The sequence below is a fragment of the Pyxicephalus adspersus genome, chromosome 1 (assembly GCF_032062135.1).
Source record: "Pyxicephalus adspersus chromosome 1, UCB_Pads_2.0, whole genome shotgun sequence".
NCBI classification, from domain to species: Eukaryota; Metazoa; Chordata; class Amphibia; order Anura; family Pyxicephalidae; genus Pyxicephalus; species Pyxicephalus adspersus.
In genome coordinates, this window is record NC_092858.1 from 99,752,262 (window position 1) to 99,769,771 (window position 17,510).

The following is a 17,510-nucleotide window of genomic DNA, read 5'->3' on the forward strand; positions in this document are numbered from 1 at the left end:
AATTGCATCCTCCGGTACACTTCAAGGTTACAGAACGATTTTCTAATAAGACGAAAACTATATTCAATATATGCAATATTGAATCCCTCTGACAAAGGTGCTCAGTAATGTCTTTTATTAGATCGGCAATGGACTATTATTGCAAGCAATGACTGAAACTGAAGCTCTCACTTGTTACTAACTTCCACTCACTGATGGCCATACAAACGCCAGTTTCTGCCCAATTTGTAACTACCTACGAAAAGCTTTTAGCTACAAGAACAACTTAGTGTGTTTAAAACCAAAATATTTTTTGGAGGGGATGTCAGATTTGTATGGTTAAAACAAAAATTGTTTTCTGTCTGTGACTATATTTAGGTAATTTGCCCTATTTGCCCTGGTAACCACCGTTACCAGAAACTAAAATGAATAGAAATCCAGAACTGAAGGTAAAGAAAAACTTAAGTTATTCAACTCCAGTTGTTCTAGAAGAGATTCCCCACCTTGTTTTTTTTTTGTGTGTCTCCGGAACAGAAAATAGAGGGAAATTTCAGACTGCTAAAACAGCCTGCTGGATTTTAAACTTTCCCTACCTATTTTTGTCATTAGAAAGGATCTTCCACGATCCTTTTCAATGACAAAAGATGCATGAACAAGTGCTGTACATAGAACGCCATTCTGCTCTATGGAGGGGGGAGAATGAGCGAGCGGTACCTAGCTACACTCCCGTTCCTTGATTTGCATTGCAGTCGATGTCGGACTAGCGTGGTACACACGTCAGATTCTCATCCGATACGAGCCCTGAAGTGATAATCGGACGAAAATCATCTGATGTGTGTACGTAGCCTTATTCTTACATAGTTGTACAGGCTCCTATCCTGAACTGAAAATGCTTTCTCTGATTTCACTACACACTGTCAATGGTTCAAAGTGTGCACTAGAAGCTGTAGCAAATCAGGAAGAGGCTGTCGCATTCTCTGGCCGAAGGACATCCATCCTGACTGGGCTTGGCTGACCTTTTTCATTCACTTAATTTCAATTTTTTTCAGTCATGGAGAGTCAGCATCACACGTGTACAGTACACCACAGTTTATTTTTAGAAAGGTATGTACAATACCCTTTTGGCCCTCCCACCAGCTTACCTTGCGGAGCCTAAGTGGTGATGTTACAAGACCTAAAATGAGGTAATGAAAATGATTTTTATAGTAATTTCATTAGCATATTGTTATTGGTAGAATGAAGAGACCAGTAAAAGAATATCAGCAGAAATAACTTTAGTTTAGACCTGGTTTACATAGATAAATTATACATGATATGGTTTTGCTGTATTTTGTAAGTCTGCAAAAAATATTTGACTTTTATCCCAGACTTACTTTAGTGCTTCAATAGTCAGCGTCCTTCTCTTCGTTGCCGTTTGTTTTTACATGTTTGCCCAGTCTTCTTTCCAGTTCTTCCAATCTTCAGCAATCCTTATTAGCGTGATCAAGATGATGTGAATTCAGCGCATGTGCACAGGAGCTTGGCAGAGATCATAGCTGAAACTACACTGTGCTGCGCATGTGCATCATCCATGTACACTGTAACTAAAAAGTGTTGACGGGTAGGTAGAAATATTTTTGAAAGTGGAAACTTAAGAGTTTTGTCATAAAAATGCCTGCTTGGTCAGCTTTTTTGTTAAGCGGGTTTCAGTTCCACCTTAAGATTTTTTCTCTATATTTCTAGTATTTCCATGCAAAGGAACAGTTTAATAGGTGGGAGGAAAAATAGCAGGCAAGGTGAGGAAAAAGTTTCTTATAGCCATCAGTCAGACTTTGACTGCCTTCTGTATATTTATTTCCACTCTTTCTCTTCCACTATTCTCTCCAGACCTGATATGTTTTAGTTTTAAAGGATTGACTTGAATACAGCAAAGAACAAAAGTTACCTCAAAAGAGGTACCGTATTTTTCGCCGTATAAGACGCTCCGGAATATAAGACGCACCCAATTTTAAAGGAGGAAAATCTAGAAAAAAAGTTTCTGAAAGATTATTCCCCTTCTGATCACTCATGTGCCATTCATACCGGTATTCCCCTTCTGATCACTCATGTGCCATTCAAATTCCCTTTCTGATCACTCTGTACCTTTCAAATTCCCTTTCTGATCACTCTGTACCTTTCAAACTCCCCTTCTGCTCTCTCTCATTCAAATTCCCCTTCTGATCACTCTGTGCTTTTTTTCTATTGTACGGCAGTTAGGACAGGGAACAGCAGGTGGCGCTGTGCCGGCTTCTTTCGCTTTGCTTTACAGACAGGAGAAAACACGATGCTGGCAGAGGAGAGAAGAGAGACACGCTGCAGCCAGAGACACACGCAGGATCGGGTATCGGGTGAGTATAATATTTTAATTATTTTTTTTAACACATTTGTCGTATAGGACGCACTAACTTTTCCCCCTAAGTTTTGGGGAAGAAAAAGTGCGTCTTATATGGCAAAAAATACGGTAATTTTTCATCAGTTAGTCTTTTGAATTTTCAGTCTTCTTGCCTTAGGTTACTGCACTTTTGACTTTGTCGCTGATGTCTTGATTAAGTTTTTTAACACTTCTTTTGAATAACGAACTTTCTTTTTCCTTTTTTTATTTATAAACTTTTTTGTTGCCTTTTTTTTTTCTTTTGTTTTTTTTTTTTTATTATTAGGGTCATATTGCCCAGTTTACCTTTGCTGGAAATAAAAGGTAGGGTTAAAAAAAAAGCAATGTTGTTGTGATGTCTAAATCAACAGAGGACTTGAGTTTACTGTGCAATGTGTGACTTGTACATGCAGCAGTATGTCTGACCCAACAGCTCTGTGGAGGCTGAAGTCTTTGTAGCCATTTCTGATTTATTTGCCTGGATCCCTTTTGGTTCACACCAGTGACTCTTCATTTCTTTTCAGTGTGTAACCCTCCCCCCCCCCCTTTTCAAACCTGGCTGACAGATGGACAGCCTCTCCAGCAGGAGGGGTGCTGAAAAAGCCTTTGCTTTTGTGTTTTCTGTGGTTCTTAACCAATGGTGTTGGCACACATTTAACAATAGATAAAATGCACCCACATTTGAAAATACAACAGAAAAAGCATGTGCTAGGCTGTGTCTAATCCAGCAGTCTGTATTTATTTTTCTTGCATTTTCCACATGTCAGATTTGATCTGCAAGCTCTAGAGTGTTTACATCTTGGTTGTGTCTTTGGCGTTGCTCTTCTGTGCAGCAAATGATCACTTTAATAACCCCCTAGTCTCTCCTTTGATTGCTGCTTAATAAAATTGTGTAATTTATTTTCCAGCCATCTTTATACCAGATTGCCGTCCTTAAGAGCCCCTGTTTTGACATCCCCTCCCTCTTCTTCCCAGCTGTCCTATAGCCCCCATTTCCAGTCTAATCAAACTGTTAATGGAGAAGCTGCTCAGGTGCAGAAAGATAAAAAAAAATGTTCTCAGTGTATCCGCTGTAAGCATGTTTGGAAAATGTGAGGTTAAACCTTCACGTTAAAACAAAATCCTGTTTTACTCCACATCCTTATTGTCCCACAACAAAAAACAATGACCCATCATGCTAATTTGCATGACAAAGGGAAGCTTGTGAGGCCTTGCTGTTACAAGATGAGAAGAAAAAAAAATGTGTCCATCTTTTTGGCATGACCAATCATTTCTCTTCTGGCAGCACACCCATTGCCGTTTCCTTAACCCCCTTATACACTCTTTTTTTTTTTTTTTTTTAGTCTGTGCTTTGCTCCAATTTATTAATGCATTTGCCCTTCCTCTTCTCATCCAATGCTAAATACAGATTAACATTTTTACTTGCACTAGCAATGTTTCGCCAGATGTGTTATTTTCTGATCAGCTGTTAACACCATATAAGAGATGTTTCCATAAATGTTGCCTGTAGACACACAGACCTATGTTACTGTCTGGACAGGAACATGCGTCCTTGAGGAGGCGTCTCTTCCACCCGGGTGCATTGAGTCTTAAAGCTGTGATAATGCTAATAATGGAGGATGCAGATGCCATCTTTCTTTAGGCTCTTTCACTTTTAGCGTGGGCCAGCCACTTAAATAATTGTGTCAATTGATGCTGGGTTTTAATATCCTAATCACATGCTGTAACAGGTGGACCTTAGTGTTCAAAATAAGAGTTTGAATTAGAGACGTGTAAAGGATTACAGTTTGATTGCAGGACTCTGCACTCGCTAAACAGGAAAGCTTCGCACAATGCTAAAATAAGCTAAAAGCAGCTTTAAAGTTAAAGCCTGCACACCAAATAAAGATAAATAAATATATATATATATGGGTATAAACTGCAAAACATTTCACCAGACAGTCCATGCACAACTCTTTTAAATCTTCTAAAAAAAGTAGTTGGATTTTAGCTATCTGTCATAAAACTCCGATGGAACTTCTTGTGGTCTTGTATTGTTATAAACTACCATAGGAACAAGTTTAATGTGTAACATGTACTCCAATACATTTTACTCCAAACAATTCAGTTTTAATGTGGTGTTTATAAGTTCTTATTACTATAAAAGGGTTAATACATTATTGTCCTGTCCTTCCCTGAATTGTGGGGATGTAGCTTCAGATTTTCAGCTTTTATTCTGGTCCAGATGTGCCCCCACCTTAGGAATTTGATGTATAAACTCTCAGGGGTATGAAGGGAAGAGGGTGTGCTGGGGTTTTTTTAGTTCAACCCTGAAATCCATGGGAAAATACTGAGGGAGCTGAATACCCGCGGACATCTGACAACTCACGACAATGACAACTAGTGCAACTAGTGCATGTGTGGTCCTCGATATGGGCAATATTCATTATTTACCGTATTGACAATGATTATTAAAATACACATTTTTTATTTGATTTTTGTGATCTAACTACAATATTTTACACTTGCAGAGCAAGGACTACTTGTTTTGCCTAAGGGATGTTGAATAAAGAGATATACCCACCTTATTCTGTGATTTTCTAATCTTTCAAATTGCTACGTAGCAGGTGCACAGAAAATGTGGTGACCCCAATGGAAGCTAGCTTCACTGTATGTAATGCAGAAACACACACTACTGTGTGTTTTGGTATTTTGCATCAGGATTTAATGGGCTTGTTTAACACAACCCACATAAATATGCAAAATAATGCGCATTAACACTTTGCAGCAAGTCAGGACCTGGCTAGTTCGACTGGGACTGGTAGTACTTCACTGCTTTTCTTATTAATATTGAGTAGGAATTACTCCTTGGTTACTGCAGATACAGGCAAAAAGGGCCTGTTTTAAAGTCTGTTACTGCTTGGTAAATTATGTAAGTAAGTGAATGGTAATTCCACTGACTGGCTGGTTTGGCTTGCTGTTTTTCTTTGATTACGTGTGGTGGCAGTTTTAGATCCTTTTTTACATTCCAACTTTAATGTCCAGGGCCTATCAGTTGGTAGGTCGAAACACCGAGTACCTGCAAACACAGAAGACTGACTTTTTTAATATTATAAAATATAAAATTACTATGGCAACCCAAGGGAATTTGCTTTTTTATCCAATTGTCCGGTCTATCTGCAGTAATTGGAAGCGTTGAAAATTTCTCTACCTGCTACAGTATAATAGGCCTTGGAACCCTCTTTATTTTAAATGGGTGAAGGCTCAAACCAATACTTGGGCACACATATTCCAGCCAAACTATCTCTCCTTGTAGAGATGCATTTTTTTTTTACTACGTCTTAATTTTATTCATGAAGCTCTACAACACTGGAAAGAGCTTGCTTTCTCCTGGCTTTTTTAATATTATAAAATATAAAATTACTGACTTTTTTAATATTATAAAATATAAAATTACTATGGCAACCCAAGGGAATTTGCTTTTTTATCCAATTGTCCGGTCTATCTGCAGTAATTCGAAACGTTGAATACTGTAATTGGTAGCTGTAACATACTGTTTGGTAGCTGTAACATACTGAAATCAAATGTGATGCCCATATTCCTATAGCTACTGCAGACATTATCTGTCTAACTCCTTTTCTGTTTGAAAGTTTTTAGGTTTTATCTAGCAAATGAACTCTCCCAGGCTTGGCAAATGTGTAATAGACTTTCTAAATCTTGAAGCACTGGGTAGTGAACTTTTCATTATTTGCAAGCTTCCATACATCCCCAGTAGGGACAATACTTCAAACATTGGGATAATTTCCAAATATTACCGAGCCACAACTCTGCCAGCCTATCCATCGCTTATCTACCCATGTTTTATTCTATGTCAACCTTGTTTCCCCTTTTTTTCACTGCTCCTATGTCTAGCTTCTGAAACCAGCAAGCAATGTATGTATATCTCATTTTCTAAAGTTGATGGGTTGGGCCCCAGTAACATAGATTGAGCCTGAATTTTTCCTCCCACAGCAGGATGTTTGGAGAACATTGCAACTGAGCAATGCTTTTCACTTGTTAGGGGGTTCACCACATTTTATAATTGACCAATAACTTCCCTAAAATCACCCTCTGGGGTATCCTTCCCTTTTTCAAAAATAGTAATGTGACCTTAATTTGCAAATCTCAGTAGTTTTAGCGAAAATGTATCCTCACTTTGACCCCATTTATTGAAGACATGGCACTACATTGGTTCCATACCAATATTATAAAATCTATGATGTATAAGATTTACAATAATAGACTAGTTTCTTTAGTATTCTCATTTTTTTCAGGTTTTTTTTTAAACATGGTAAGTATCATGTTTTGGGAATTAGAATTGTATTAAGTTAGGTCCATAAATATTTGGATAGACAACTTTTTTCTAATGGTGGTACATTACCACAATTAATTTTAAATTATTCAACTCGAATGCAGTTGAACTGCAGACATTCAGCTTTAATTCAGTGGGTTGAACAAAAAGATTGCATAAAAATCCACACTTTGGTACATCCATAAGAAAAAAAAAAGGCACTGGTGAACTCAGCAACGCCAAAAGACCTGGACATCCCCGGAAGACAACAGTGGTGGATGATGGCAGAATCATTTCCATGGTGAAGAGAAACCCCTTCACAACAGCCAACCAAGTGAACAACACTCTCCAGGAAGTAGGCGTATCAATATCGAAGTCTACCATAAAGAGAAGACTGCATGAAAGTAAATACAGAGGGTGCACTGCAAGGTGCAAGCCACTCATATGCCTCAAGAATAGAAAGACTAGATTGGACTTTGCTCAAAAACATCTAAAAAAGCCAGCACAGTTCTGGAAAAACATTCTTTGGACAGATGAAACCAAGATTTACCTTTACCAGAATGATGGCAAGAAAAATCTTTTTGTTCAACCCATGGAATTAAAGTTAAAAGTCTGCAGTTTAACTGCATCCGAGTTGTTTCATTTAAAGTTAATTGTGTGGTAATGTACAGAACCAAAATTAGAAAAAAGTTGTCTATTTCCATATATTAATGGACCTAACTGTATATTCCACACAGAAACTGAAATGTATCTAAAATATATATGGTACAAAATGGCATTCTAGGACTATTACCTTAACTTGTCTCAGTACGGTAGCAGTGGCAGTCTGTGCAAAAGTTCCTTGCTTAGCGTCCATTCTTCTCTTTTTCTTTCTTTTCTGACAAAGAATGGCATTCGATTTTCAAAAGTTGCAAAACGTTTAGCGCTCCCATTATTGGCAGTGGATAGAAAGATTTTTACTTTGCTGGCTTTCTCCTTCCCACCCACAATCTTTGGGATTTGGGAAAGTTTTATTAACACCCTACAACTAGGAGTCATATCATTGTTACTGACATACCTCCAGGTGTCTTTACAGATTTCTAGACAGTTACCCTTCTATTGAATTGCTCTAGGAGCCATGTTTTTACCACCTTCCACTGTCTTCACCAGTGGACTTGATCATTTTATTTTGGGTCTGTAGTAGTGGATATGATATAGCTACAGGAAGGAGGGGAAGAAATGAGACTTTATAGGTCTGTCTATGTATCAGGTCTAATAGCTCTATCATACGTTTATCTCTGGACCTTATGCATTGTTTCTGATATTCTTTGTTGTTCTTTTGTTGGTTTGACTGATTTGTATGTTTTTTTTCTTGGTTTGTCATTTTAAAAATAAAATTAAAAAAAATATTTTTTTAATTATACCTATTTGTTAGGCCAATTCTTTTCTCCTACATTGTGTTTTTTCATTTTAAGAAATAAAATAAGGATTTTAATGTATTTTTCAGCACAGTCATGTTAACCATTGGTAATTTTTCTTCCTCACAGCCCAAACTGGGTATGTTCCACCATTACAGCAAGTGTTTCAGGCCCCACGGCGACCTGGCATTGGCACAGTTGGGAAGCCAATAAAACTTCTTGCCAACTACTTTGAAGTGGACATTCCTAAGATTGACGTCTACCACTATGAGGTTGATATCAAGCCAGATAAGTGCCCCCGGCGTGTTAACAGGTAATACACTATTACACAATAGTACATTAGGTTAAAAGGTACCTAAACTTAGAATTTTCACTTTACATAAAAGGGTAGAGCAGGTACAGCACTTCCCCCTAATTCTTGGGTGCCTAGGCAGTTGAGAATGAATGGGAGCCTCTTGGCCGCTGGAGCAAAAAAAGTAGCCTTTTTTTCTCAGAGAAGAATTTGCCAATCTCATGCATGCGCAGTGTGATTGGCAATTTTTTTTCATCCTACACCACCCAATCTCGCGCCTGGGTTGAGTGACGTTGGATGAAGAACCCAGAAGAGAAGATCGGAGCGCCGGCCCCAGTATGGATGCCGAGACGATGCGGGACCCGATGCCAGACACCCCCAGAGTGATCAAACTGCCCTACAGGATTATGGGTGTTTTTTTATTTTTTTTTATTTGAGTACAGTTGCTCTTTAAAGTCAAACATCACACAATATTATTTCAGAACCAATATTTAAAATGTATTAATGAATTTATGAATTTAAAAAAAAAACTGGTTGATTAATAAAACAAAGCCATTGTTAGGGAACACAATTCTAAGGGCCTGTTCAGACCCATAGTTGACTGTAGTATGTCACAGGTTCAACTGTGTTCCAAACCGCACCTTTTCAAGTGAGTGGAAGCAGTTGGGAACCATTTTGTGGATGCGGCTGCTGTGCATTGTGGCGCGGTTACAGAAAGAGACTGGTTGCTTTCCTCATCTGGAGGAAGAACTGCATTGCAACCGCAGCTGGTTGCAAACTCATTTACCTGTGGTGCCTCCACAAGTATGCAGGCCATGGTGAAAAAGGTTAGTACCTTTTTTTACCATAGCTAATGTTTTAGAGATACAAAGGGCAACATTATTGACAAAGGTGATCACAATTTAACAAAAGGGGGTTTCTTTCTCCAAGATTTTGGAAGCTTTATGAAAAATTGGCTTAACAGTGTTTATCTGTCCAATGACTCATGTAAAAGGTCACCAGAAGTGTTGGATAAACCTTATTTTCATGTGTACATATCTAAATTAATACAGTATAATTTTTTACAGTGGAGTAATGCAACTTCTTGTTTTTTCTTTCCTTTTTTTCACATTTTATGTCTGTGACACCTGGCATTTTCCATTTCTTTGTTTGTCATCCTTTAGGGAAGTGGTGGAATACATGGTCCAACACTTCAAGCCTCAGATCTTTGGTGACCGAAAACCAGTTTATGATGGGAAGAAGAACATTTATACGGTTACAGCACTGCCTATTGGCCATGAAAGGGTAAAACACTTTTTAGGGCTGGTTAGGAAGCAAGAGGGTTGGTATGTTACTGAGGGCTTAGCAATAACACAGTGCATATCATAGTGCACATGATACATTATTTATAATATTTAGTTTTTTTGTTTGCATAAAATTGTATATTCATTATGTGAAGACACACCATCTCATCAGGCACCTCTGTGAAGTGTAGTCTTCATCTAGCAACTATCTTACCTCCCATCTAAGTTTTACATACAGTATATATTCATCTGAATGCGTAAACTGAAAGCAAGCTTACCTAGAAGCAAACATGTTTTCCTTCAAGCTACAGCAACACATACCTACTACCATTTCTCATGGCTTCTGTGTGTCTTGCTAAAACAAGTCTACAATATCAGCCACTCAGACCAACTTTGTGCTAGAAAAAAAGTAGAAAGCTGCACATGGGTAAAGTACACAAATTTAGTACAACATTTTTTGTTGTATCAAATTGCTCTATAAGTTTTGGTGTATGCCTTTTACACCTCAATACACAAAAACACATGTAATTTTTTTGTGTTGAGGTATGTTGATTACCTGCTGCCTAACACAGTATGTCTCAATATGTGGTAAGGTGGAAATGTGGAGTAAATGGCCCAAAATAAATAAAGCCAAGCCTTCCTATAAAGAAATGTAGCTGCTGAAATAAATGTGGTTTAAAGTATAATTTAGTCAAGTGTTCGTGTGGTAACTTTGTACTTTATGGGTGTTTAAGCTTTCTTGGATGTGCATTCTGAGACTATGAAGAAGGCATGAAAAGTGGAAGGGTGCATTTTGCTACTTTTAAATTGGTAGAGAAGAGCACCTAATTACCATGTCAGGTTATGCTTTTTTTCTACTACAACATTTGAAATTACTTCTGTCTCAACTTATTCACAGGTTGATTTTGAGGTGACAATCCCAGGAGAGGGCAAAGACAGGATCTTTAAAGTGTCTATAAAATGGATGGCAGTGGTAAGCTGGAGGATGCTCCATGAAGCCCTGGGAAGTGGAAGAATTCAACTTCCTCTGGAATCTGTGCAAGCCCTGGATGTAGCCATGAGGCATCTGGCCTCCATGAGGTGAGAAAAGCTATCAACTTTTTTTCTGGTTTGTCACTATAAAAAGTATGCTGTGAGACAGAGTGAAACTGTTCCTCGTGCAATGAAAATATTTTTTCTACAGGTATACCCCAGTAGGGCGGTCTTTCTTTTCACCTCCTGAGGGTTACTATCACCCGCTTGGAGGGGGACGAGAGGTTTGGTTTGGGTTTCATCAGTCTGTACGCCCAGCCATGTGGAACATGATGCTTAATATAGATGGTAAGAATAAAAGTAGTCCAAAGACCAAAGCTATACAGTATATAGACTGCTTAACCAATGTTTAGTCTGTTCTTTAGTATTTATTTTTTCATTTTTTGTGGTACCAAAAAAACAATGAAATAGTTCCGTTAAACAGTGGGTGTCTGTCTTTTTAGATGCATTTTATGTAAATACTTAAAGTGGAGGCAGTTGAGGAAGCATACATGTAGCAACTCTTTTCTCTGTGTCTGAGTTGTCTTCATTTTTGTGTTTTCAGTATCAGCTACAGCCTTCTACAAGGCCCAGCCGGTAATAGAGTTCATGTGTGAGGTGCTGGATATTCGGAATATAGATGAGCAACCCAAACCTCTCACAGACTCCCAGAGGGTACGCTTTACTAAGGAGATCAAGGGTAAGTTTTTTTTTTTTTTTTTTTTATTTGTTGGCGGAGCTAAATGAATCACAAACAGTGTGTGTGGCCATCAAACACATTTTAATGTTATTCTGGTAACTTTGAAGGTTTTCATTCTGCATTGGTTGTAGAATTTCAGGTAATAGGTCAGCTGTAATTTCCTATGGTGGTCGCCCCTGTATATTTAGCTGTTTGGTCACTGTGTGACTGGGTGCTGTCCCCCCTCCCCCCAGTTCTGTTACGTGCCATGCACATGGCTACCATTAATATACCCGTAACTAATATTTCAGGCTTGATCAAATGTGAATGTTTTACCAGTGATGTCCCTAGCCCCTTTTAGCTTGGTGCACCTTCTGGCACTTTATAGTAACCACCCAGCTGTTTTTAGGTGGTTACTGAAGAGCTGGGTCACAATACAGAGGCTGCCAACCACCTACAATTTCTACCTACTCATTTTAATTTCTGGGTTGAACACTGCTTTAATTACCACATGTTTCTTATGCTTCGTAATTCTTTAACATCAAGTCTGGTGGCAGGGACATAAGGTCTAATCTACATATTCCAGCTAAGGGAGCTTTCCAGATTCTCTGCAATACAAATTGCGCTTGTATTCTTTTATAACTAAAAGGTACTTTTAAATGACAGATAGAAGGTAATAAAGAAATGGGGACTATTTCTGCATAATAAATATTTGTGTATTCATCCTACAATCAAATGTAATTTACCATTCAATAGATTGTTTCCACATTGTGGGAAGTGCTCAGAGCACTTTTTTTTTGGAAAACTGTAACTTTAAGATTAAGAAACTACTAGCCTGTATGCAAACTGTCCCAAGTGAAGTGGGCTGCCTTTGGCTGGCTTAAGGAGAGTGCTTGTCATGGTGAGACAGTAAATATGTGTTGCAGTGAACACATTATACTACAATGAGGAGAAAGTGACAGACAGATAAGCTCATCCGTTTGCTGCTTGTCCTTTCATGATCCAGTTATAGGGTGGAGTGTTAAGGGGTGCATATAAGTGAAATTGCAACAGAGAAAGATTAGGTTTCCTTTCTTTCCAGACAGGGCAATCCTATGTAGCGGATTTTGTGTAAATCTAAGGAAGGAATAAAAAGAAAAAACAAAAAATTTAAACAAATTAGCAGGTAAAACTCTTCTTTTATATGTATTTAATTTGTGTGTGTAACAATTTGCCTGGAGTTAATCTTTAAGTTTTTGCAGCACCAACCATGATATGAATACAAATTTGGATGCTGTAGGCATCCTGTTTTTTTTGGGGCACCCTTTAGCCTCGGACCAATCCACACAATGTATGCACGTTCTTATTTCTGTGAAAAAGCATACTTCTAGATATTTGAAGGTTTTGATATAGTGTGAAATCTGAATAATTTGACATCTGATGGGCAGGTTTGAAAGTGGAAGTTACCCATTGTGGGCAAATGAAAAGAAAATACAGAGTTTGCAATGTAACTCGCAGACCGGCTAGCCACCAGACGTAAGTACCCATTATGGCTCTTTATTGTGACAAAGGAGGGGAAAAATGTAAACTACATGTCCAATGTGTCTTAGGTTCCCACTGCAGCTGGAGAGTGGTCAGACTGTAGAGTGCACAGTAGCCCAATACTTCAAGCAAAAATATAACTTACAACTAAAATATCCTCACCTTCCATGCCTGCAAGTGGGACAGGAGCAGAAACACACTTATCTACCTCTGGAGGTAAGAACTTTATTCTTGCATCATGCTTCAATAGAATAGGTTAGGTGTACTCAATTAATAAGGTGGATCATCTAGTAAAACTTTTAAAATAATTAAGGGTTGATAAGGTTACTATATAGTGTCAAATATATTAAGATTCAGTGTCGGGTATCTGAATAGGATTTGTTCCCAGTCATATATTTCGCTATTTTGGTCAAAACAGTCAAACTTACATGTAGTGCTGCCTACAGGATTTAAACATCCATAAGCCAACATGTGAGAGCCAATCTTGCTCCCATCTTGGCTGTCTTTAGAACAGTTAGGCTGTGTGCACAATTATTAGACAAATGAGTTTTTCGACTATATCATTTTTATACATATATTCCAACTCCAAGCTGTATAAACGTGAATGCTTATTGAATTTAGGCATACCATGTATTTGTGTTATGAGGGAGGGAGTGCCATAAGGAAACCACCACCCGTTGTCAAGGTATGCATAATTAGTCGGCATCTTTTCCTCTCGCAAAATGGGCCAAAAAAGAGATATAACGGACTCTGAAAAGTCAAGAATTATATAAAGTCTTTAAGAGGAATGCAGCACTCTTGAAACTGCTATGATATTGGGGCGTGGTCACAGTACCATCAAAGGTTTTTTTTTTTTGCAAATAGTTAACACAGTCACAAGAAACTTGTTGAGAAAAAGATGCAAATTACCTGCCAAAGATTTGAGAGGAATCAAATGTGAAATTACCCGCAATCCATTATCCTCCAGTGCTGTCATATTCCACAAGTGTTACCTACCTGTAGTGCCCAGTAGTACAAGGTGTTAAGTGCTTAGAGACATGGCCAAAGTAAGGAAGGCTGAAACCCGACATCCACAGAACAAGACACATCATTTGTAATATCAAGACTGGGACAAGAAATATCTCAAGATACGTTTTTCAAAGGTGTTATGGACTGAAGGGATGAGCATGAGCAGATGGATCGGCCCATAGCTGGATCAGTAACGAGCACAGAGCTCCACTTCAAAGCCGCAAGGTGGAGGTGGGGACTGGTATGGGCTGGTATTATTAAAGATAAGCTAGTTGTACCTTTTTGGCTTGAAAAACGGACTCAAAATCAAACCTGCTGCCAGTTTTTAGAAGACACTTTTTTCAAGCAGTGGTATAGGAAAAAGTCTGCATTTTTCAAGAAGACCATGTTTTTTATGCAAGACCATGCTCCATCACATGCATCGAAGTACCCCACTGTGTGGCTAGCCAGTAAAGGACCTAAACATGAAAGAATAATACACCCATAAAACATATACAGAAAAGGTCTACTTTTTTTTTTCCTTGTTTGTGCTTGTTTTAAAATTTTGGGATCCCTAGGTAATAAGGCTTTTTAAGTCTTTATTTGAATTGTTTTTTTTTTTTTTTGGTATAAGTCGTATAAATTTGTCTACACTAAAAGTTGGGAAAGAAAATGCCAGGTATATTAATACACAACTCATTTATTAGCAGAGGATACGTTTTAAAAAGACAAAAAAATGTATTTGTTCGTATTAGTTAAAGGGTAGAGGCAGGACAAAGAATGTAATGGGTGAATGTTGAGGAATATACTTTTTTGGGGTGTTTTATATTTTATTGCAAAGTTCATAAAGAGAGTTAAAAAAAAAATTAAATTGATATTGCAGGTCTGTAACATTGTAGCTGGCCAGCGATGTATTAAAAAGCTGACTGACAATCAGACCTCAACTATGATCAAAGCAACTGCTCGATCTGCCCCAGACAGACAGGAAGAGATCAGCAGGCTGGTAAGTAACTTTTTAAAATTAATTTATACATACTGCAATTCCCTTTTAGCAATCAGTGTTTACTGACAAGTGCCCTGCCAGTTCTGTGCTTTTAAGCTATATCATGCTACAGAATACAGTGCAAGGCTGACCTTCGAGAGATTTTATGGAATTCTAACCAGCCTGGCCACTTGTTTGCATCTTGGAACAACTTACAGGCACTTGTCAACAGTGGCATGTAAGGCTAAAGTAGTTGGATGTCCTACTTTACAATAATACTGCTCTTGTGGTCCTTATAAATCATTAACTGAACATCCTTAACAAGAATGAACTACACTAGGATCTCATTTTTAGAGAAAATATTTATATTAAAGTAGTAACCAATGTTCAAGTAGTTTGTAGTTTGAAAAAGGTTGTATAAAAAAAATGTGCTATTACCTAAATCTGTAAAAATTACATCTGTTGATTAAGATTATGTATGTATTATTATGTTTCTTTTATTTGTGGTATATCCATGTATTATGTTGTCTTCTCTGCCCCCAGATGAAAAATGCAAGCTACAATTTGGATCCATACATCCAGGAATTTGGGATCAAAGTTAAGGATGACATGACAGAAGTTACAGGAAGGGTCCTTCCAGCACCTATTTTACAATATGGAGGGCGAGTAAGTTAAAAAATGTTTCCTAATTCTTTATAATACATATAATAATATAATGTATACATGCGTGGTGTGACATTAGCAGACAGTAGCACCTTTGACAAAATAGTCTTCTGATTCACTGCAGTAGCACAAATAGCATAAATGTATCTCTTAAGATATGTTTCATTGCAGCTTTGCAGTACACCTTTTGATGGTACACTTCACTTTAGTATTTAGGACTGCACAGTTAAATGCCCACATGCCTAGTGCTTACATTATTGCATTGGGCCAACCCAGACTTAAAAAAACATCTGCACTATTTTTGATCCCTTTTTACCCATCCATTATTTATTTAATATGTCCTAATATGCAAAACAAAAAATGAAAGAGGGTGTGCTTTTGTTTTTTTCATTACTGTATATTGATACTCCTAGTGTTTGGTCTTCGATACCAAACTCAAGACCAAAAGCAAGATCTAGAATCCTTATGTCTTGAGATGACTGTTTTCATTACTATGAATAGGGTATAAAAATAAAAAAAACAGCATAGTCATTCTCACACAAATGAAGATCAATCCTAAAGCTTCACAAACAGTTTTCCAACTGTGGATGCATACACTATATAGACATAGCTTTGTGGACACCCTTCTACCACACCTAGCACTATATGTTTAAAGTTTATGGATACTCCAAATAACTGGATTGGGTTTTTTTTTCTTTTACAGTGAATGACATTGTTAATCCTACAGCATACAAAGACAATGCCAGGTGCATAAAACCTGGTTTGACATGGAACTTGATACAGTGGGTGTGATGATAAGGTGACCACAAACTTTTGGCCATATAGTGTATACTTATGTATTATTCTTCTGCATTACAGATAATGTTTAGGCTATAAATTACTATTTGTGCATTCTTGGTTTTGTGAGCTGCAGGTATGTATGCTTGTATGTATGAATGAATGAATGTATGCTTGATAAGATGTGCACTACAGATGCAACCCTTTTTTCACGATAAACCATATTGAGATAGAGTGGTCAGTTATTGCAAAATACCTAAATTTTTTTTTGCTTTATCCAGAATAGAGCTATTGCAACCCCAAACCAGGGAGTGTGGGACATGAGAGGAAAGCAGTTCTATAATGGCATTGAGATCAAAGTTTGGGCCATTGCTTGCTTTGCCCCCCAGAAACAATGCCGGGAAGAAGTGCTAAAGTGAGTATAAATATATAGCAGGCACAAATAAGGATTGCTAATAATTTTGTGATAAGGGTAAGGCAGCTAATATGCAGTCTATTCCTCTCTACAATAGCATTTAGATTGACAGCACTTGGAAGTTTGTTTCATGGAATTTAGGCTTTCATTCCTTCTTCTTTAAATCTGCTTACCTATAAAATACTGTGGAAAAGGAAAGGACATATGCAATAGCTAAGTTAGCTATTGCTATTGCTTAGCTTTTAGCTAAGCTAATTTAAATTCATGTATCTGAAAGCGGTATACATCAATCTTCAGACCAGCATTATCTTTTTGGAATTGTGCTGAATTTTTCTTGCAAAATTTCTGTGCAATGTGCATTTTTCTTGTCTCAAGCATATTCAGGTATTCGTATATTAGGAGATGTTTGTCCTTGTTAAACTCCAGGCATATGGCTAAACAAAGAAATAAAATACATATGTTTCACCTGGCACTCTCAATTCTCATTTTGCCATCTTCTACGCCATGTTTTGTAGGTACCATGTCCTTAATCCCCACTGGCCACTTCTGAATTGACTTCTGAGTATAACACACCAATCATATCAAACTACAACCTCCATTCACAATTTTGTTTCAGGGAATGAACCCACAGCTAACATCTAATCTGTGTTAAAACACCAACAAACCATTACACTGTTTCTTTAAAAGCTGATCTGAAGAAGTTATTGGAAAATGTTTAACTTATGAGAAAAATGTACAATTCATACGTTGTCAGCCCTTTGATGTAATAGTGAAATAAAACAAATTCTGACATATAATAATGAACTAATATAGTCATTTTTGTTTT

At 37.6% G+C, this 17,510-nt stretch overlaps 1 protein-coding gene across 1 annotated transcript in view; it reads left to right on the forward strand.

The window, feature by feature from the left end:
* LOC140336972 (protein argonaute-1) overlaps nt 1-17,510 on the forward strand; it is a 45,968-nt gene that overhangs the window by 6,826 nt on the left and 21,632 nt on the right. The window contains exons 2-11 of the mRNA XM_072420451.1: nt 8,204-8,387; nt 9,530-9,650; nt 10,548-10,729; nt 10,833-10,969; nt 11,226-11,360; nt 12,767-12,854; nt 12,929-13,076; nt 14,731-14,850; nt 15,373-15,495; nt 16,551-16,684. Of these exons, the coding sequence (XP_072276552.1) occupies nt 8,204-8,387; nt 9,530-9,650; nt 10,548-10,729; nt 10,833-10,969; nt 11,226-11,360; nt 12,767-12,854; nt 12,929-13,076; nt 14,731-14,850; nt 15,373-15,495; nt 16,551-16,684 (1,372 nt within the window). The remainder of the gene's footprint in view (nt 1-8,203; nt 8,388-9,529; nt 9,651-10,547; nt 10,730-10,832; nt 10,970-11,225; nt 11,361-12,766; nt 12,855-12,928; nt 13,077-14,730; nt 14,851-15,372; nt 15,496-16,550; nt 16,685-17,510) is intronic.